At 50.4% G+C, this 21358-nt stretch overlaps 1 protein-coding gene across 4 annotated transcripts in view; it reads left to right on the top strand.

The window, feature by feature from the left end:
• PODXL (podocalyxin like) overlaps positions 1-21358 on the top strand; it is a 46485-nt gene that overhangs the window by 20814 nt on the left and 4313 nt on the right. For 2 of the 4 annotated variants that reach the window (XM_077783702.1, XM_021530920.2), the window contains exons 2-8: positions 9420-10241; positions 12337-12488; positions 12939-13004; positions 18466-18625; positions 19424-19485; positions 19572-19736; positions 20986-21042. In XM_077783702.1, the coding sequence (XP_077639828.1) occupies positions 9420-10241; positions 12337-12488; positions 12939-13004; positions 18466-18625; positions 19424-19485; positions 19572-19736; positions 20986-21042 (1484 nt within the window). The remainder of the gene's footprint in view (positions 1-9419; positions 10242-12336; positions 12489-12938; positions 13005-18465; positions 18626-19423; positions 19486-19571; positions 19737-20985; positions 21043-21358) is intronic. The other 2 variants (XM_077783704.1, XM_077783703.1) reach the window with 1 other exon arrangement.

Below are 21358 nucleotides of genomic sequence, written 5' to 3'. Positions count from 1 at the left end.
GAGCAAAGCTGATCCTTTGGCCAAGCAGTTCATGGTGTTTGCTTCTCCAAAGGTCTCCTTCCCACCACCTTGACAGCTCCGCAGCTCCTTAGTGCTGGAATCAACTCGTGGCCCAGCCCTCAGCCTTGGGGAGAGGTGAAGTTCCTCCAACACTTCTTCCACCCCAGAGAGAGGTGGCAAAGATAGATGGGATCCTCATGTGGTCAAGGTGGAATTGCCAATCTGGCAGCCCCAGTCTTTAGGTTCTTCTCATGGACCTGAGATTCCTGTCCAAATTCAGAAAAATATAGACTTCTAAGCCTGTCATTAAAAAAAAAAAAAAAAAAAAGCCTTTTTAGTGCTCATGTCCACAGACAAAATCCTGAAAGACCATCTTAAAAACTTACAACATTGAAGAAAAACCCCAGATATTCAGTGTATAACAAAGTTCTGTATTCTTACAGCTTTCCTGAGGTTTTCAGTGTTGTGTTGACTCATGACCGCTGCTTTGAGACAGAGGCTCTGTGCTTTACCTTGACCCAGAGAGATTTTCTGGCCCATTTCTTGGTGTAAACCTTGAGTTTCTTCCAAATCCTGTGTGACTTTTGCAGAAATAGAGGGGGTCTCAGGGCTAAATGTACCAGACACTGTGTCCTTCAGCAGTGGGTGATTGATGCTCTCTTGGTGCAGGCCACAAATCCTCCTTCAAAGCAGCAAGGTCATCATGGGATAGCCCCACTCCAATGGTACAGAGGATTTGGGAGAGGACAGGAGCGTGGCCATGTTCTGTGTTTTGGAGGGCCTGGTCAGGCTGGGACATGAGGCATTTTTGGCTCGTGCTCCCCTCGTTTCTGCTCCAGCAGTTCTGGTGCCATTTCCTACATGACAAGGTGAATTATTAAAGAAATATTGATATTAATCTAGTACCGATATCCAACTGTGCCGGACAAAAACTCTCTAACAATTTAAAGTTAGAAAGTGTGTGTTTATTGTATGTGGGATTGCTCCCAAATCCACACCACAGCTTCCAGGTGATTACAGAGCCCTTTTATCCATACAAGTATTGAATACCCAAAATAAAAATCCATATTCATCATTTTGGTTCATCCCATTCCTCGCTTCATATGCTGATCATTTCAAAATCTATTAAGCATGTGCAGTTTGTCCCTTGAAATGGGTCGGTGTCCCTTTCATGGGGAGGAGTCCCAAAATGAGGAAGTAAATGAAGTTTTCCTTGTTCTGGCCTTTCTACTTTTTCAATGCAAATATGACAAATGAACTCTTGGTAGAACTTCCATTCCTCGTCTTCATTTGGTTTCAGAACAGAGGAGGCTCACAATTGTCTTATGTTCCTAAAAGCTACGACAGTTTATATATTCTTCATTATAAACCCAGCTAACTAAACATTGCGCTGACAAACAATCAATTATTAGTTAACTACTAACTCTTAACTTCATCAAGGCCTACTCATTTATTTTAATTAACTCCAGTAAGGCTAATCTTTAGCTAAAATCTTAACTCTTCTAAAATCTCTAAATTCCTTAAAGTTTATGTTTCAGAGGTGTTTCTGGCTGCAGTGACCCCAGCTCATTCTGCAGCCTGGGAAGGGTGCAGGGCTGGAGCCAGGTCCCTTAGAAATCCCATCGTGGATAGGATGGAAGTATCCTCTTTCCCCTGATGGAAAGGATTATTTCCAGGCTTAGTAGTGAAAAATGCCTGTGGGTTGTGTGGATAGAGGTGGCACGTGTGTATGTGTTTGTTTGATTCCTTGACAACCTCCTGTGAAGGATTTCGGAGCCTTCATTTTCCACAGTGGTCTTCCTGTCTCCTTCTGATGGCTTTTTTCTTTCCCCTTCACTTTTTAGATAGCCACAGATTCTCCATGAGAAGAGTCATGGAGACACAATCCTAAATAGGATGTCCTATGTTTATCCATAAGAGAGGCTGGACTTCCCACTGCTGGCATTCCTGGCTGGAGCTGGCCATGGGATGCAGAACAGCCTGGGATGGACCAGCTGAGTTCACTTGAGTGAAAAATGCCACTGATCACAAATTTCTGGCAAACCCCAGACGCTGAGGAGAAATTCAGAAGAGTTCCAAGCGTGGCATGAAGGACAATCCAACGACAATGTTTTTGAGAAGGTGGGAGTGAGGAAAGCTGAGATATTCCTGCTCCCTCAAACCCACTGCCTGGTCATTAATTAGTGCAGCAAATGAACCCATTTCTGCCTCCCCAAATGTGGTTTAGAGGGACCAAGGGAGTGAAGAGGAGACAAGTCAGGGTTGCAGGAGGAGTGTGGGGAGGTGTGCCTTGGGATGATTATTTTTAATATTTGTCACACTTCCAAATGAAACAGCAGACAAGCTGAGCTGGCTCAAAGACTTGCAGAAAGAGCTGATGGGGAATTTGTTAATGAAGCAAGTTTGTCATCAGAAAATGCTGGTTCATCAAAACCTGGGTTCTGGGGACATGTGTTGCAGTCCTGGCAGGAAAAGCGTATCAGGCTGCGGGTGGGTTTCTTGGTTGAAGCCAAGGAGGTTTAAAAACTGTTGTGTGAATAAAATAAAGCCAGGCAGATCTAACAGAGGGGGTGAAGCAGCCAAAGCTCATGTGAGGTTTGCTTCAAGTCCTGCTCTTTGGGCTTCAGGGTTACTTGTACTGGGTAAAAATAAGGAAAGCGTGAATTTTTCCCCATCTGGAAGCAGAGTGGCATTTTGGCTACTATAGGGATGTGATTCACTGCAAAATGCTGCAGACTTAGAGTCCTCAAGATGATGCTAAAATGCTGTGATGACATTCTCCAGATCTCCTGCTGAGGGGTATCTCTAGGCTGGCAGTGGAGTAGGAAGCCCTGGATGCTCCTCTCCATCTGGAGATGAGGCAAAACTGCTTGGGGCTTGAAGCACATCCATTTCTTCCCCCTGCCCTGCTCGAAATTCAGACAGAAAGGGTCTGTTGGGAAGGGTTTTCAGGGCAGAGGCTGTGGCTGCAGATTCCTTCAATTTGACAGCTGAGAGGAGGGCATTTGTCAGCATTATTGCCTCGACCTCACTGTCACTTCCATGCATGATGTAAAGAGCTGCAATTTGAAGAGAATTTTCCAGTAGAGTCTTTTCACAGCAGGGCAAAGGAGGCTCCCTGCTGACAATAAACCCAGTGGATTCAAATCAGAGTCCAGGCACACTCATTTCATAGAACCATAGAATGGTTTGGTTTAGAAAAGACCTTAAAGATCATCTCATTATGACCCCCCTGCCATGGTCAGGGACACCTTCTGCTATCCCAGGGTGCTCCAAGCCCTATCCAACCTGGCCTGGGACACTTCCAGGGATCCAGAGGCAGACACAGCTGTGAGCCCCTGTGCCAGGGCCTCACCCCCCCCACAGCCAAGAATCCCCTGCCCTGACCTGCTGCCCACACTTCTTTGATGCAGCCCCTCCCCAGGTGTTATTGCAGCACTAGTTATACCTGGCCATTAGATCTCATCTTTAACATTTTGCAGAGCAATTCCATCAAAACTGTTCTGCAGCAGTTTTTATTCTGGCAGGGGTTTGGAGAGGATATGTCTTCACTGGATGATTGGACTGATGGATTAGAGGCAAACGTTCTGGCAGCTGCTGTTGGGCCTTTCCCCATCCTCTAACCCAGGAAGCCAAGTTGATCTTTGGCCTGGGTGAAGCCATTTCATAAAGCTGATGGTGAGGCTGGCAGCAAAGGGGTTGGGTGATGCTCATTGGGAAAGCATCCCAAGACATGGAGAGTGCCAGGGTGGTGTGTAAAACGTCCTTGTACCACATCCCTCACTAAAATCTCTGCAGGCAGCTCAGGGAGACCCTGTTTGGATCTCATTTCTCCCTAAGCCAATGGAAGGGAAAGAGCCTCTGCACAGGCAAAACTAAAAACCCTGTGAAGTAACCACTTGCTCCGGTAGCTCAGCTTAATTCCAGGATAAATAACACTGTTCTGTGATATTCTGCCCATCTGATCCCTCTCACAGTTTCAAAAGGAGGTGACAGATTTCCTGTCCTCTGCAGTGGCTGGGCTCTGCTGCACCTTAGACATGGCTGCATTGCAGCGGGGTGGATAAAGCCCTCCTTGCTCCCAGGAGCTTCTTGCAGTGCAAAGAAAAGTCCAGGAGCTTCCTCACTCACTTTGGCAAATGCTGTCCCCTAGGAAAGCCACCCCCAGAGCCTCAGCCCCTGCTTTGCCTTTGATGAACTCAACCCGCTGCCCCTGTTCAATCAGGAAAGGCTGCACAAAAGGGGAGGAAAATAGGAACTTCCTCAGGGCCTGGCTTACATCCCTTCCCCTTCCCTGGGCTGCTCAGGCTCCTTAGCTTTCTCATCCCGCCTTGGGAGGAGCAGGAGCTGCCCGGTGTAAGGCTCCGAGCCGGGCTCAGCCCGCCGGCACGGGGTGTGTCACCCACCGTTTCCTAAGTTATTCTTTTGAGTTTCCTTTTCTCACTATTAATAGAATTTCAGCCAATATCTGAGCTGTTTCAATGAGGTGGATGGGGGGAGGCGGGGGGAGGCGTTACCAAAATAGGAAGCGGGAAGCTGTTGGGGAGGGAATTAATCAGAGGAGCTGCTTGGAGAGGGAATTAATCCCTGGCTTTGGGTGGGCTGTGGGAGGATGGACGGGACGTGTCCTTTCACTTTGCATTTTGAGCCTCTTTAATTCACTTTTTGTGCTCCAAGCCTTGACCTTTCCAAAAATGCTTCTCCCCAGCCTGCAAAATTCCACGTACTCACTGCACTGAGGTTACAACCAGAGCATCTCTCCATGGCATGGTTAAACTGGAAGTGAGACACTTGAGATTAGATATTAGCTGGAAATTAGTAGGAAATTTCTTGCTGTGAGGGTGATGAGGCCCTCAGAGAAGCTGTGTCTGCTCCATCCCTGGAAGTGTTCAAGGCCAAGGCTTGGAGCATCCTGGGATAGTGGAAGGTGTCCCTGCCCATGGCAGAGGGTCGGACTAGAGGCCCTTCAAGGTCCCGTTCAACCCAAACCATTCTGATTCCGTGAGTTAGAGGTGGTGCACAGCAGCTCAAAGATGTGTCTGGAACTGCTATTGCAAGGAGCTGTGTTAGCACAAAGCAGCTCACCTTTCCTTTTATATTTTGGGTGACTTTTCACATCCCACCAACCCCTGATGAGAGAACTCCCACACCATCCCCATCCACACCCACAGGGACACTTCCAGCCTCCCAAACGGGCTGAAAAAGCTTGTCTGGGTAATTAGCAATAAGGGAAAGTTGTGTCCTGGCTTCCCCATCCCAGACACTAAGTTGTATCACAGGCCCAGCCATGGGCTACACGTATCCGGACATGAAATCATGTTTTTGCAGCGCACTCATTTCCTCCGCTTGGCCGCCGAGCTCGCGGATGCGTGCAGGGCTCGCGCCCTCCTCCCACAGCTCTACCCCACACCCAGCACCAGAGCTTTGGGGTTTCTGAGGGACACATGCAAGAAGAGAAGCACAGACCAACCCCCAAGTCAAAATACCCCCAGTAGCTTGCTGAATCGCTCTTCTTTTCCCTAAAATAGGGAATTGGTGACGGTCTATAAAAGTGAAATCGAAAAAGCGGCCTTGGAGTGCCAAAATGCAGCCAGGAAAGTCAGGGGCAGGTGGTTTTTTTGCTGCCTTCTGGAAAACAGGGTGGGGGACTCTGGCTGAAATTCAAGTGGACTTTCTTTTGAGAAGTGTCTCCTCTGGGTAAGGGGATGATAACTTTGAGGATCTCTCCTCCATCCTCCTCCTCCTCTCTCATAGATATCTTAAATCATTTTATCTCGGGCTCATGGCATGAAGGGGTCACTTGTCCCCTGAAAAAGGACTTACTGTATCTTTTGTGAGTGATTTTCATGCTGAAGGGGCCCCACACATAATCCTGTCCTGTCTGGCTGCTCTTACCAGGGGTTTTCTCCTCCTTCAACCAGATCCTTTTTGTTTCTTCTGTTGGGGACAGTTGTCAGGCAATACTGGCCACCAGCCCAGGCAAACAGGGGCTCATTACCAGTTCTTATCCCTGAGTCCACCACTGAAATTTGGCACAGCGAGGGAGGAAGATTGAAAAAAAAAACCCCATCTTCTGGCATTTGAAAGAGATACAGTACATGTGGAAGGAAAACAGTGACTCCTGGGACTGTGGTGCTTGTTCTGTAGTTGTTTCTGCTTTGAAATTAAGTTTGCAATGGGTTTGCCTAAGCCAGGTCTTCCGTGGGTGGTGATCCTGCAAGACACCAAAAAAAAAAAAAAAAAAAAAAAAAAAGCAGCAATTTTTCTAAATGAAATGCATTTTTTTTTTCCAAAACTGCAGTGAGACAGAGTCCCTGGACAAACAACAACATTAAGCTCAGAGCAATAAAGCTGCAGGAAGGTATTGAGCCCCGTGACTGCAGCAGCACCTGGTGCAGCAGCAGTGAGAAAACAGTTTAATTTAACGCAGCAAGATAGAAAAGGTAAATTTTGCTGACAGAAAGGTGCCCCAAAACCTGCAGGAGGGGTGTGGAGATGGATGTTGCTGCTCCTCTGTGGGAGAGGATCTTGCCCAGCTGTAGCCACAGACCCTCTCCACTGGTGTAGTGTAGGTCCAGCCCATGATACTTGACCCCACTTAAATCACTGGTTCTGACCTAATGAGGGAGAATAAATGGATTTTTAACATCTCTTGACCTTAGTGAAGAGGAACACTAGAAGTGGATGCAGAGATACGGAAAGATAGAAGACTAATGAGATTTTTGGGTGCCAACTTGAGTCTCTTGAGGTTCTTCTCCCAGTCATTTTTTTGGGGACTATGTCACTCTGTGCCCAGAATAGACCTTTCTACCACCCAGCCAGGACTAGCCTGGAGGATGTCACCAGATCTCTCCATTAGCAGAACAACCCCTTGCTTTGGGCTTTTGCTCTCAGTTTTTTGTAAAAGTGATAAAATCCTATCTGCATCTCTCCAGGGTGGGACAGGAAAGTGCTGGGGCAGGGATCCTGGTTCCTTGGATCACAGGGTGGTCCCACATGGCCACCAGGACTGGCCTAGAGCCAAAGCATGGTCTTGTCCCCTTCTCTTGGGCTGAATTAAATTGAATTGTCTTTTTGACCTCTGTTTGGAGCCTTTAATTTCTGCCCCTCTGGGATGAGGCTGGGGCATGAAGAAGAAATGAGAGCAGTGGGGGAATTCCTCCCTCCTCCCTTTCAACCCATTCTTTCTTTACATCTCTTTTGTATTGTTTCCACCTTTAGGGGATTTTTTTGTACCTCTTTTTTTGTCGGACGGACCCCCTGTCAAACTTTTACATCCTATTTATGGGGCAGACCCATTTTGTGGATGCCTGGACTCTCCCCAGCTTGGTGCAACCATCACTGACAATTTAAGCCACACAAATTGATATCACAGCTAAGGAGGTGGTAGATCAAAATTCTCTCCTATCTTTGGCACCTGGGGTTTATCTGTCAGGACCCCGTGATGGTGTTTTACTTCTTTACCTTTTCTTCACCTGCAGACACTGGTCAGCCTATAGGAAATATGACTTATCTCCACAAAAGCCCTTTTCCTGCAGATGTAATGGAAATGTTTTCTCACAAGCCAAGTGTTTCCTAAAATAATTCATGCTGCTACTTTCAGATGCACTCACATCTTGATTGTGTTTCCAGGAGTGGCTGCTCTTGGTGGCTGGTGAGGAAACCATGTTTTGGGAGGAGATTTGAACTTTTACAAAGGCATGGAGTGACACGACAAGGGGTGATGGCTTTAAAGTGACAGAGAGCAGGGCTAGATGTGATATTGGGAAAAAATTCTTGTCTGGGAGGGTGGTGAGGCCCTGGCACAGATTGCCGAGAGAAGCTGAACCCTGAAGTGGTTGCCCCATCCCTGGAAACGTTTGAAACCAGGCTGGATGGGGCTTGGAGCACTCTGGGGCAGTGGAAGGTGTCCTTGCCCATGGCAGGAGGGGGTGGAATGAGATGATCTTTGAGGTCCCTTCCAACCCAAATCAGTCTTGTGGTACTATGATTCCCCTGAAATGGTCAGGAAGTTGTATGAGCGGATCAGTGTAGGTGCATTCCTACTGAAATATTCTATATTCCATTCCTTTCCTTTCCATTCCCTGTTTGGATGTCTATGCAAGGCCCAGCTGTAGCTCCTCTGCCTCCTCCAAACCCACTCTGTCCCCAGGCAGTTCCCACAGGAATCCAAACTTGTTGCAGCCTCTCAATCCCAAATCCCACTCCCCAGGTCCTTCTCAATGCAGATCCTGACATGGTGGGGTTAAATTTTCCCAACAGAAACTTGAGCTTGATCAGATATTTGATGCACAGTCAGTGTCAATAGGCTTTATAAGAGAAGATACTTTGCCTGTGTGCCAGCACAGAGGAACAAAGCAGATCTCTGGAGAGCAGCATTAGGCTAAGAGTCAATCCTTGGAAGTGTGACTCCTGTTTTGGAGTGTTGGAAATAATATATGAATGCTTCATGGGGGAAAAAAAATTATAGCAGTTCTTCTCACAGTCCCCAAATAGAAGAACCTTCTCTCCAAATCAGGTCATTGCTTTGACTCCAGAGGGATCCATGGATAAAGTGGCTCAGCCCATGTTTCCCGAAAGGTGAAAAATTGACTAATTTTTCCAGGGATGAATTTGAGTAAGCGCCCAGAAGTGGTGGTTGCCACATAGAGAAATTCTCTGTGGCCATTGATGGAGCTCCTGCAGTGATTACAAACAGAAGAATAGACCCCGGTTTTCATACTGGTTTAGCAGTGAAAATACCCCATTTTGGCACCGCAGCACATTGCAGAGCTCTCTGCAGTGGGAGAGTTCTTTCTTGTCAGGTGAGTTGTCCTTCAGCTGCATCTCCCACTGAGGAACAGCTTCACCATTTGAAAGTTTTCTTCAGAAACCAAACACAGATCTCCTTGCATGTGATAATGTGAGGTAATTGTTTGGGTTTAATGATCTTGGAGGTCTTTTCCAACCTTAATGATTCCGTGATTCTGTGTCACCTCATCCCTTCAGGGATGTGGGAGACCCTCATGACAGGGATAGACACTTGCAGTCAGTGCATCCCTTGGCTGTCCCCTTACAAGGGCTGGACCTAGTTTATTTTGGGAACACTTGCAGGGCTTTGTGTGGAAGCTGGTGGACCTCCCATCTGAGGGAGACCTGTGTCCTGAGACCCAGCAGGCCTTGTCTTCCTGCTCTGGCTCTAAAGTCCTGTTAGTTTGACTACGTTAGGAGGTTCCTCTTGTCCTCTGCTCCACTTCCTGCTGGACACAGTGATACCAGAACATGGAATTTGATATCACTTTGGAGAGCATGAGGCAAGCCCTGAGTGAATGACTCGTGGTTTATACCAGTGTTTACTTCTACAAATACACATTCTGAGGGGAAACCAAGGGCAGTTTCCTTAGTTCAGCGTTTACTTTGGCGTTTTCACTTTTCCCCAGGTGTCAGCACTCAGGATGATGCGGATTCTGCAAACCCAGGAGAAACCTTGACCATGAAAACCACAGAAACCACCACGGTGACCACAGCTGCTAGCAAGAGCACCAGTGAGATCTCACTAACCACCACATCACCACCTACCACGCTCCAAACCACCACCACTACCACGATTCCACCCACTGTGGAATCCACCTCTACTCAAAGCACCATCGTTACAACCAGCGCGGGAACGTCACCGTCCTCCACTGCCACGTCACCTACCACAGTGACAGAGACCGCCCCCACAACGCTGAGGACCACATTGTCTGCCACCACCACCCCATCCCCCACGTCTGGGCAGGACAGCTCCCCACACAGCACCACCAGCCCCACACCCACCCCTGCTGCAAACTCTGCCACTTCTAGGCAGCCCAGTAGTGCTACAGCCAGCGTGGGGAGCTTGGGGACCACCGCTGCTGCAAAACCTGTCATCACTAATGCAACCACTACCCCAGGAGCTGTAGGAGCTGTTGGCACATTCTCTTCCACCACAGGGCCTTCAGTAAAGCAGCCTTTGGATCATTTGCCTACCACCACTGTGAGCACCACAGTGCCGAGAACTGACCCCTCCCAAAGCTCCAAGGAATGTCTTCTCCCTCCTCCACAATGTGTCACCAAGAAGCCTTCTCCTTCTCCGAGTTCTTCAGCCCCTTCCACCAGTCCTGGAAGCACCAAGACTTCTGTTACGCCTCCGATTGGATCCCCCTCCCTCACCACCACTCCGACGCCACAACCTGGCAGCAAAGACGTGGTCCCAGCAGCCACCGTAACAACTCCTGGGGCAGGTAACAGGAGACAGGAACCTTGGTTTCTGGGTGTTGGGAGGCTTTTTGTGTTTTCTCTTCCTCTGGCTACCTAAGCACCTCCCGCCATTCTGGGCTGTGCCATTTTAGGACTTTCCAGCGCAGTTGTCTGTGTGACAAGCGCGTGTTTAAGTCCCTGCTGTCCTCACTGGAAGCGGAGTCAGTGCAGTCAGTGAAATTCAAGGAATTAATCCACTGGCAAAGTGCAGGCATTGGCTTTTGGGTGGACCAAATGGTGCCTGAAGCACCATCAAGTGCAGTGTCTCGACCTTCAGTGACGGCGAACGGGAGCAGCGGCCGTGGGTTGGGAACTGAGGCGGGGGAGCTGGGTAGGCAGCGTGACAGCCCTGGAATGCTGCCCCTGGGAGAACCCTGCTGCAGCTGACAGCTTAGGGAAGGCTGGCTGGGCATGCACAGAAATGAGCTTTAGATGACTAAGGAGATTTTGTGGCTCAACTCTGAGTTTACAACCCCTGAGGAGTCTGACTTTGGTAGGACGTCCATCAGTGCTGCGGGAGGGTTTTGGCTGCTGGCTGCTGTCTAGGCAGCATGAGGAGTGTCCACGTGCTGTTTAGGACCTTGCTGAACACCACTAAGGTGTTTTCTCTGGCCTCTGAAGTTTTACAGTCAAGTCAGCTCCTGGGTGTCCTGGCCAGGCACAGTTCAGCCTCCCAAACTGGTATTTTCAGCCTCCCAAACTGTCTGGTAGCATTCACAGGGAATTCACTGTGAGGGCTCCACGGAGCCTTCCAGGTTTGGCTGGGAGTGTGGGTTCAGCTCACATCTGCCTTTGAATAAAAGCTGTGATCACACTGGATCCCTTCATTATCTTCCCCTGGAAAATGTTCTTCTTAACCCAATTTCCAGTTACCTGGAATACAGAAACCACTCAAAAACCATCTCCATCCCCCTCAGCCTCTCAGCTGTTGGCACCACTAAATGGGCCAAGGTTTTATTGCAAGGCCATAAATTTAAAGCCATCTTTACTGGCTTCCCCCAAGTCATGTTTTCATGTGTGGGCAGGAATGAGGTGAAATGGATATTTTCATGAAGGATGTTTCTTTTTCGTTTCTTTCCCCTCCTGCTCCACAGGACTGTTCTCCACTGAAGGATCATATATAAAATTATGTTAATTCAAATTGGGCCTCAAGCATTAAGCCTGGAGAGGTCTAAAAAACCCTTTATATTTAATAAATAGCTGGCAGAATGCATTAGAAACAGATGGCTTTGGAATTAATTCTCTCCTGGAGCCTTCAGAATGTGTATGAGAGAAATATCCCTCATTTTTTCTGTGGAAGAGGTAGGAGTCCCAAGAGCAAACAGGCTGTGAACATCCTGTGGCATTTTAATTCTCTTTGTCACCACTTAAGGATCAATTAGGAAGCCAGGGATGAAGATCCATGTCTTCAAAGGGATCTGGGGAGACAGGAGGCCGCTGTGCTCCTTGCCCTACTCCCACTGCACAAACAATTCTAAGATGATACAGAGCTTAACCAAGTCCTCAGAGGTGACCTCAGGTATCAGGGACACCTGAATGGGGCTTGTAGATTTGGGACTTGTGCCCTCCTGGAGTACCAGGCAGGACAGCCCAGGCTGTCTCCTGTAGAACCAGACACTACTTTTGAGCTTGTCACCCTGGAATTTTTCCATGGAGGTGCAGTCAGCAGAGGTTAGGGCATCACATCCCCTCCCAAGCAGGTGGCAGATCCTGGGTAGCCAGGTCTGCGTCTGTTGGGGAAATCTCCATGGGAGACACCCCAGATAAAGTGAAAGGAGGTTCACCCCATAAGTGATTACCCAGCTACTCACACACAGCCATCCAATGGCCTTTGGTTCCCCTCTGATGACTTTCAGCAGCAGAAAATAAAATCAGCAGTCAGATTCTTTTCATATCAGATTTTAAAAATATATAAAATTAAAGAAGCAATCTAAAGCCTCTCCAGCACAATGAGCTTCAAGGTGGAACTAGAGATGAAAACCGATTTTGAGGAGATCCCTTACAGGGCTGTGCCATCTGTATCCTCTATACTGTGTCAGTGTCTGTCTGCTTGTTTTTTGGTGCATGCTGGGGAGCCAGACCAGAGTACCCACGACGTTGGAACCGCCAAACCCACCAGCACCTCCCAGAGCCCTGGCAGTGCCCAGCCTCCAGCCTCAGGGGACCAGCCAGACCAGGCAGAGAGCTGCAGTTCTGGCCACCAGCAGCCCAACATTTCCTCCCCAAACGAGGTAATGGCACTGAACGGGAAGGTGGGCACCTCTCAGAGGTGTTAATTCAGCTGCCATCCCACGTGCACGTGGAGTGTTTCTGTGACAGGGAGAGAGAGACCTGCCAGCAAAGCAATTCCAGGTTGTAGAATTACAGAACTGTTTAGGGTGGAAAGGGCCTTTAGAGGACATTTGCTCCCATCCCTGTCTCCTGGAGCTTTCCAGAGAAGAGACAATGAGGGTGGAGGTGAAGGGGAGGGGTCTGGAGCACCAGGAGCAACTGAGGGAGCTGGGAAGGCTCAGCCTGGAGAGAAGGAGGCTCAGGAGGCTCAGACTTTTGGCTCTGCACAACTCCCAGGAGGAGATCAGGCTCTTTTTCCAGGAAACAAATGATGGGCTGTTGGATTGGTGACCAACTGTCCTTCCAGCCTTTGTCCACCACTGAGAGTTGCTTTTTTCCTGCCTTTCCAGCTCATCTGTAATGACCAGGTGCAACACACCGGGCCCACCATCCAGCTGAAAGAACCCAGAACCTGTGTAAGTACCACCTTTTTGACTTCCATAGAGAATTAGCAGCTGTTGGAGGTTCAGATTTTAACCTGTGGTGCTCTGAGCATGTGATAAAATGCTCAGAAATGAGGGAATTTCACCAAAGATGCGACCAATGTAAAATGGTGAATGCAAACCCATGTTCAGCAGTGTCACCAGTGAGGGATGTGGCAGGACAAGAGGCCAGTGTTGTCTTCTCCAAGTAGAAGGATCAGCTGAGCCCACCCAGGTCTTATAGAGAGACAAATGGAAAATTTTACAGGGTAAATCTTTCCCTATGCTAGCAGGAAAGCTTTTTGCCTAAATTGAGGGGCTGAAATTTTGTCCCAAAACCCAAGAAAGAATCGAGGTGTTCCTCTACAGTTATTGTGCACTTGTGAGATTTTGTACCTCACACTGGGCTAGGGTGACATTGAACTGCAGAGCAACTGGGAAGCAGAGGACCCTGGAGTCTGGGACTCACTGTGCTCCTCAACGCTCTCATAGAACCCTTAAGTGAGAGGGAAAAAACTCCATTTCACTGGTTTCAGACCCTTTACAAGACCAGGGAGCAGTAAAAAGTGGTGGGAAGGCTGGGGGCAGGCAATCCCAACTCAGGAGCACACTCCAGGATCCTTTCTGGTGGGTGGGCACTGTCTGCTGGTGTTCCTGAGGAATAAGCACCTCCAGAATGGTTCTGGTGGGAACTGTGAGCTTCCTGGAATAGGGAAGATGCACTATACTGGTAAGTTCCAAATAGGAAGTTTTAAGTTGGTGATAAAGAGGAAGAGACACCAGTAAATGGCTGGTGAGGTCCTGACAGAGTGACTGTGGGTAGGGCTCAGGGGTGGAGTTTGGCATGAAAATACTCTGGTTTCTAACAGTGTAAGCAGTGGAAAATTGGCACTTCAGGGACCTTCTCACAGCCTGTGCCATGGGCAGGGACACCTTCCACCAGACCAGGTTGCTCCAAGATCTGTCCAGCCCGGCCTTGGACACTCCCAGGGATCCAGGGGCAGCCTCAGCTTCTCTGGGCACCCTACTCCAGTGTCTCACCATCTTGACAGTAAAGAATTTCTTCATAATATCTTATCTAAATCTCTCCTCTTTTAATTTAAAACTGCTCCCCTTTGTCCTGTCACTCCCTGTCCTAAGTGAATCAGAATCAGCCAAGTTGGAAGGGACTCTCCAAGTGAAGCCACGCTGTGTTCACAAAACCCCTCCAGACACATTTTGAATGCAACTACTGACCACAGCAGCTCTGGAATTTCCCTGTACCTGGTGATGGCCCTGCCTGGCAGCCCTGGAAAGGGCTTGGACCTCCCAGCATCATCCACTGTGCTCCTGGAGGAGGGAAATCACCTTCCTGCTGTCTGTTGTCACCTTCCCACTCTGGCTGCTGCTGGGTGTAAATGCTCCTTGCCCACACAGCTGCAGCAGTGCTGATGTCCTTAGTGATGCTGCTCTCAATGCTGAGGATGATTCCATGGAGGCCCAGCAGGATGGTCTCTCCTGAGACCACCACTTTCCTCACATAATGTCTTGGACACGGCTGCAGGTTCATGCTGGAAAACCTTTTCATCAAATTTTGTATTGAATACATACAAATATTCAATCAGATGGACAAAATCTAATTTTGGAGCCTAAAAGGGACTTTGGACCGGGCTGGTGTTTAAAGCTTCCCCCCTCCTTCTGGGCACAGTGATGTTCCAGAGCTGCTGTCCTTCCCAGGGAGTTGTACTGGGAGGTTTTCGGAAGCAGGATGGTGAGGCTGGGAAGCACCAGCGAGCTGAGGGATGGGCAGACACATCTTGGCATTATGGCCTGCTCCAGGACCACGGAGCATTGGAGCTGGAGAGCCAGGGAATCTCCCACCCTGCTTCCCTTTGATTCTTCTGGGTGCAATAACAAGCCAGAGAGTTGTTAGCACAAAATGCCAGTTACACCCCAAAATAGCCACAGAAAGGCTGCAGGGCTGCAAGAGTGCATCCTCCCATCCCATCTCCCTCCTCCTCAGCTGCCAAAGCACCTCCCCACTTTCCACTTGTTGTATTCCTGAAAATTGCAGCCCATTCTGTGCCTCCCAAGCCAAGCAGATAACAGAGAAATGGCACTATCTGGTTTCCCTGCTTTGTAGCTCTGGTAAACACGTCTGTAGCCAAATCCTGACAGCAAAGTGAAAAAATCCTCTGCGTTTCACAACCCGTGGGAAAACAGGAAAGTGTGTGCTCTAAGGAGAAATGTTCCAGAAACAGCTCCAATCCTGCCGAGAACAAGCCAGAGTCGGGGTGGCATTGTACTGAAAATTCAGATCCAGAAAGAAGCCAGGGCAATGTGGGGGGAGCAGTGGTGGGGGACATGTCTGGATCACACAGAGCAGAGGAGAGGACAGGGCACAGCCACCCACCCCATTCACAGCTGGGCTGGTGGGGCAGCACCAGTGATGAGGGTATCCCAGCAAACAGCTGGGACTGAACCCAGGAATTGCAGACCTTTCACCCCACCACACCTCACTTTCTCCAGAAAAAAAGGAACTCAAACAATAAATCCTTAAAAAAAAAAAAAGAGTCCAATATACAGCTGGTACCACTTCGTGGACTGTAGATGTTTCACAGGCTGGTGGTTTCCCTGCATCCTTCCTCTTCAGATGATGCTTTGAACCAATGCTGAACAGTTTGGTCCATGTTCCCCCACCTTCTCCTTCTCCTTCCTTTGATTACAGCAGGATCTTAATGAGATTTTTAGTAAGGCTTATCAGCTCAATACTTTACATTCCAGAGGATGATTTCTTCCTGGCACACAAATGCAGTTTCAGTTGGGTTTCTCCTGCCTTGGAAGGGATAGGTGGAGGATGGATGGATGGATGGATAGATTGGATGGATGGATGGATGGATGGATGGATGGATGGATGGATGGATGGATGGATGGGTGATGGAGGGATCATGGATAGATGATGGAGGGATCATAGAGGGATGGATGGATGATGGATGCTCTGCTCCTCATCCTAACCCCAAAATGAGTTAGGTGAAGCACGTAGAGATGATGACAGAGGTGGTTGGTGTAGCCTGAGCTGTGGTTCAACCACACAACCCCGTGTCCATCTCCCAGGTGTTCCTCCTCCATCGTGTCCCCCACCTGGACACAGATGTGTCCAAGGAGCCGAGCCAGTGGATGATGGGGAGCACCAGAACCTGCTGCAGTGAGGGATGCAAAAAGCACAGCAGGACCACGCAAACCCGCTGGAATTGCTGTGTGACACCCACTGGTCCGGGGACACAGGACAGCCCCTGGAGCAGGCGGAGGGACTCCCTCGCCGAGCAGGGTCGTGGTCCCCCCTCACCCGTGCAGCTGGCGGGGTGGTTTGTTGACTCAAGTGCTGTTTCCTCATTCGGGGATGTTGGTTTTAGGTCCCCGCCAGTGTGGGAACCGGATCCGAGCTGCTCGGCAGCGCTGTCAACTCCGGCCAAGGAATGCGAGCGGCTCCGGCGGCGGAGCGGGAGCTGCCAGGGGCATCCCTGCGGCCTCACCCTGCCCCTCTCCAGCCCTGGAAAGGGCCAGTCCCTCCAGTTCACCCTCTGCAGGGCTTTAGGCGCTGCTCACCAGCTGCCACGGAAGTGGTCTCAGCGAGGTTTTAGCCTCGAATCTCATTTCCCTCCCCACCCAAAAAAAAAGGTTGTTTTCCCTCCGCACGGAGTGGTAGGGGAAGAAACAAGTTATTGAGGGCTGGGGCAAAGCAGAGCTGCGGCAAAACCAGGGGAAGGAGGATGCAGGGAGGCAGCAGAGGCTTTCCCTTCCTCTGCCAAGCAGAAAGTGCTGCACAGACAGGGACTGGTAAATCACAGGACATTCCAAGCGTAGGAGCACAGCCCAGCGTCCAGACGTGAGAAAACCACCGCCACCACCAAGCTACACCCCCCTCCTCCCTGTCCTGCTGGGAACCGGCTTTCCCGGGAATGCTGCCCTGGGGCTGGGGCAGATTTCCCACCCAGCTCTTTTCCCAGGGATGGTACAACCCCACAGAGGGGCCCCGGAGAGGTTCTCCCGGTGCGAAGAGAAAGGACAGGCGAGGGACAGTGGCCGTTCCCAGGGACAGCCAGGGCCTCCCGATGCTGAGCTCACCCTCGCACTGTGCCCGGGGCCAGCCTTCCGCCCCGGCAAGTGCATCCTGTCTCCACTGCTGCTTCCCAAATATTTAGATAAGATGGGGTGAGATTAGGTGCGTCCCTGGGCCGGGATGCTGCCAGCCACCGGTGCTGCTGGGATGGGAGGCAGGGTTTGGGGTGATGGAGCAGGCAGGAGCAGAGCCTTTTCCAGCCAGGAACCTCATTTCAGCAGGGATTAAGGACTTTTAGACAGAGAAGAACCTGCACATGAAAGACTTGTGCACGCAGGAGCTGTTCTATACAGCACCTCTCACATAGGACCTGTGAGGGCCAGGTCTGTGCACAGAATCATGGAAGGATTTAGGTTGGAAAAGCCCACTAAGATCATCAATTTCAACCATTAACCCAGCACTGTCAAATCCACCACTAACCCATGTCCCCAATTGCCACACCCACCCATCAGGATCTGTGCAGGCAGGAGAGTGAGCACTTTAGAGAGCACCCAGGTGCCACAAAGCAGCGAGCAAAAAACCACAGGAACACCCCAGGGGGAGCATGGGCTCCATCCAGCCCTCTCCCATCTCTCCAGGGATGCTCTGGTTTGCCCAGAGAAGCTGTGGTTTCCCATCCCTGGACATGTTGAAGGCCAGGTTGGAGGGCCTTAGAGCAATCTGGTCTATGGCAGCTGTCCCTGCCCACGGCAGGGAGTGGAACTGGATGATGTTTTGGGTCCCTTCTAACCCAAACCACTCCGTGATTCATTCTGTGATTCTATCCAAAAGCAAGACCTACTCTCTTTCTCTTCTCTGCAGAGCTGTGAGGGAGCTTTAGGCAGGACAGGGAGCTGTGTTGGTGGGCACAGAGGATAGGGAGGCTGGAGATGCCCGTGGGGGAACTGTGGGGCTGCAGAGCCCTGCCCTGCTCCCGCCGTGGCCCCCTGGCCTCCCCAGCGCCCCCGCCCCGCTTCCCTCAGGGATCTGCTATTCCTGGAACACCAAAGCTGCGGCTCACAGATAAGGCTGCGGCAGGGCCCCGGTGAGGAACGGCAGCCAAGAGTTCGGCTCCTTGCAAAGAAACTCCTTTTAAACTTTTCCTGTTCCCCGGGAGGGCCGGCAGCAGCCAGGCAGAGCACAGGGATGAGGGAAGATCACAGAATCCATTTGGCTGGAAAAGATCTCCGAGATCACTGAGTCCAGCCTACAACCCAACAGCACCTTGCCCACCAAACCATGGCACGGAGTGGCACATCCAGTCTCAAAGGGGTCATTCTCTAAGGATGGGACATCCTGCACCCCTGGCGATGGGGTGGGGTGATGCTGGGCAGACCCTGGGTGGGGGAGCAGTGCTGACCCTCACTGTCACCGCAGGAGGAGTGGAAGACTGCCATCAAGAACAACAACTCCTTCTTTGAGAGCTTCTGCTCCACAGCCCAGCACGTGTTTGACAGCAGCAGGGACAGCTGCAGGGTGACGCTGATGGCCTGCAAGAGGCCCTCCCGCCACTGGGCCGTGCAGGTGGTCCTGCACCGTGAGTACGATCCCACCCTCCTGTGCAGGGGGACAGGGTGGCACTGCCACTGGGGACCCCGGAGCTGGAGGCTTGGCAGAGCCCTCAGCTCTACTAGAGCTTGGCCAAAGGCATCTGTTCTGCCCCATCCCAGTGGTTTGGGAGAGGCACAACGATCCCAGAAATGAGCTCTGTGCTCCAAGGAATGCACCAGATCCTTCTGCCATGTTGAGTCAAGGCACTGACCAGTCTCCAGGAGGAAGAATTCCTCCCAGGTGGTTAAAAGTGGGTGCCCAGTTCAAATCCTTCCCCAAAGACCACAGAGAGGAGCTTCTCTCCCATGTCAGAGCCTTGTTGGGACACCTGGCTCAGCTTGGGTGTGCTCAAACATTGCTTTAGGATCAGGGTGCCCGGGAGATGGAGACATCCTGCTGTCCTAGCATGACGGGGAGGAAGGCCTGAGCTCCATCTGCTCTTACTCGTCATCAGAGCAGAAGCTGGGTGGGTGATCCAGACTCCACATCCAACCTCATGGAAGGCACCCAGGCTCTGAGGACTAATCCTTGAGGAGCCAGGTACAGCCAGCCCCTCACTGGGCTTGCTCTTAAATCATCCACTGGAGATGGATGGTGGGGCCTGGGCTCTGGGGCTGTCCCACTTCCAGAAGAGATCCTGGCTCTTGGTCTGGCTCTGAAGCACCTACAAGGGTTTGCTTCATCCCCACACATCTTCATCCACCTCCTCTAGAAATTGGGGATGGTGGTAGAACCTGTCCCCTGCCCACACCTTGTGTTCACTGAAGCCTTTTTCTTCCCCCAGTTCCCCTGGACTCTGAAGAAGTCCTCATGAAGCTGAAGGAGAAGAACGAGATGTTAGAGGAGGTAAGTGGTCATGGCACAGCTGCCCCAGGGGTGTCCCTGGTGTCCTGTGGGTGGCACAGGAGCCTGACCTGTCCTTTCTGTGGCAGCTTGGCATCATCAACATCACCTCTGACAAGATGGTGGAGGACATGACCATCAACGATGAGTTCAGCACCCCCCTGATCATCACCATCATCACCCTGGCCGGGTCCCTGCTGCTCGTCGCGGCCATCTACGGCTGCCACCAGCGCTTCTCCCAAAAGAAGGACCAGGTAAGGTGGCAGGAGGGTGGGACAGGTATCCCAAGACCTTTTCCATCCCTGAAGCATCTTCAGGAGATGAGGATCATCAGTGTTGCTGTCTCTGCTGGTGGAGACATCCTGGTTTGCCCAGTGGGCACCACCTGGGGTTGTAATTTTGACAAGAAAGGCTTTCTCAGTCCAAAACCCCATTCTAAAAACAAGCTATACCTCTCAAAAAATTTCTTGAAATACTTTTACAAGTAGTGGAGCTGGGTTGGATGCCAGGGAGCCCCAGGCTGTGTGCAGGGAAGAAGGAGGTGTCAGCAAGAGGAGCATCGACACTGCAGGGCTCAGCCTTTGCAAGAGCTGGGCCAGGGCCAAATTTCAGAGCAGCAGCAGCAGGATTTAAGGAAGAACCAGCACAGAAAGAGAAAATAATGTGATTTTCATCTCGGGAAGAAATCATAGGTGATTTTAGTGTAGCATCCACCTGCAAGGACTGGCCATTCCCACACCCTGGGGCACCGAGGTTTGCACTGGTCCCAGCTGCTGTTCCTGAGGATTTAGCTCTAGGGCAGACAGAAACAAAAAAGGAAAATAATTATGAAATCAGATTATGCAATCAGGGTAAAATCACCCTCCTGATGGAGAAGCAGACCTACTTCACTCCTACTTCAAATCACTTTCCCCTGGACCAGCTCATCTTTTCTCAGTGATCACAACCTCTGACCCACAGGAAAACAAGGGATAAAACTTTAAATATTTACTGTGCAAGGTAGGTGAACACAGAAGGGAGGGAAGAGAAAATTAACGCCCTTGTCAGACTTGTTTGTACTTGCCAGGCTTGATTGTTTGGGAAGAAATAGGGGAAGAGGCAAGACCTCAATAAATATTTGACCTGCACTGTGGTCCCCTTGGAGCTTCCAGGGTTTCATCACAATACCTTCATCAATAAGGCATTTTTAGTGATGGGAACATGTGTTCCTAAAATAACTTGGTCAAGAGGAACAGGTACCTGTCCAATTTGGATGTTCCAGAGGTAAATTCCCACCAGGCACAGGGTAAAATAGCAAAACCAATGCAAGGAATTCCATTTCCAAAAATCAAACACATTCCTCCTTCCTGGCTTTGTTTTTTGGGTGGTTTCTTTTGTTCTCCTTTTGTTTCGTTTCCAAAAATGACTTGAAAGTTTTTTTTTTTTTCCCTATTTTATTTTTTTTTCTCCAACCCTCCTCACCCCCCACCTCCCTCCCTGTCGTTTTATCTTGGAAATACCCAGAACATCCACCCTGATGTCCCCGGGTTTGATGATGGACATGTGGCCCTGATCTTTAATGTGAGTTCCAACACAGGGATCGGAGGGGCGGGCGCCGCATCCGTAACAACCCAGCTCTCACCTCCGGTGCTTGGTAGGGCCCAGTAGCTTTTAACAGGACTAAAGCCCAGCTTTACAGCCCCTTTCCTCTTGCTGCATGGCTGGAAGGTGCCTTGCCATGGTGGGAGAGCAGCAATCCCACAGGGGAGCAGCCCTTGGGAGAGCCCAGGTGTGTCCTCTGCTTTCGAGCATCCCACAGTCCCCACCCTGCCACGGGTGACACGGGGGACTCCCAGCAGTGCCTTTGCAGCCCCTCTGCCAGCACCGAGCCCTGCAG

The sequence above is a fragment of the Lonchura striata genome, chromosome 5, assembly GCF_046129695.1.
Source record: "Lonchura striata isolate bLonStr1 chromosome 5, bLonStr1.mat, whole genome shotgun sequence".
Lineage (NCBI taxonomy): Eukaryota > Metazoa > Chordata > Aves > Passeriformes > Estrildidae > Lonchura > Lonchura striata.
This window is presented reverse-complemented; position numbering and strand designations above follow the sequence as displayed.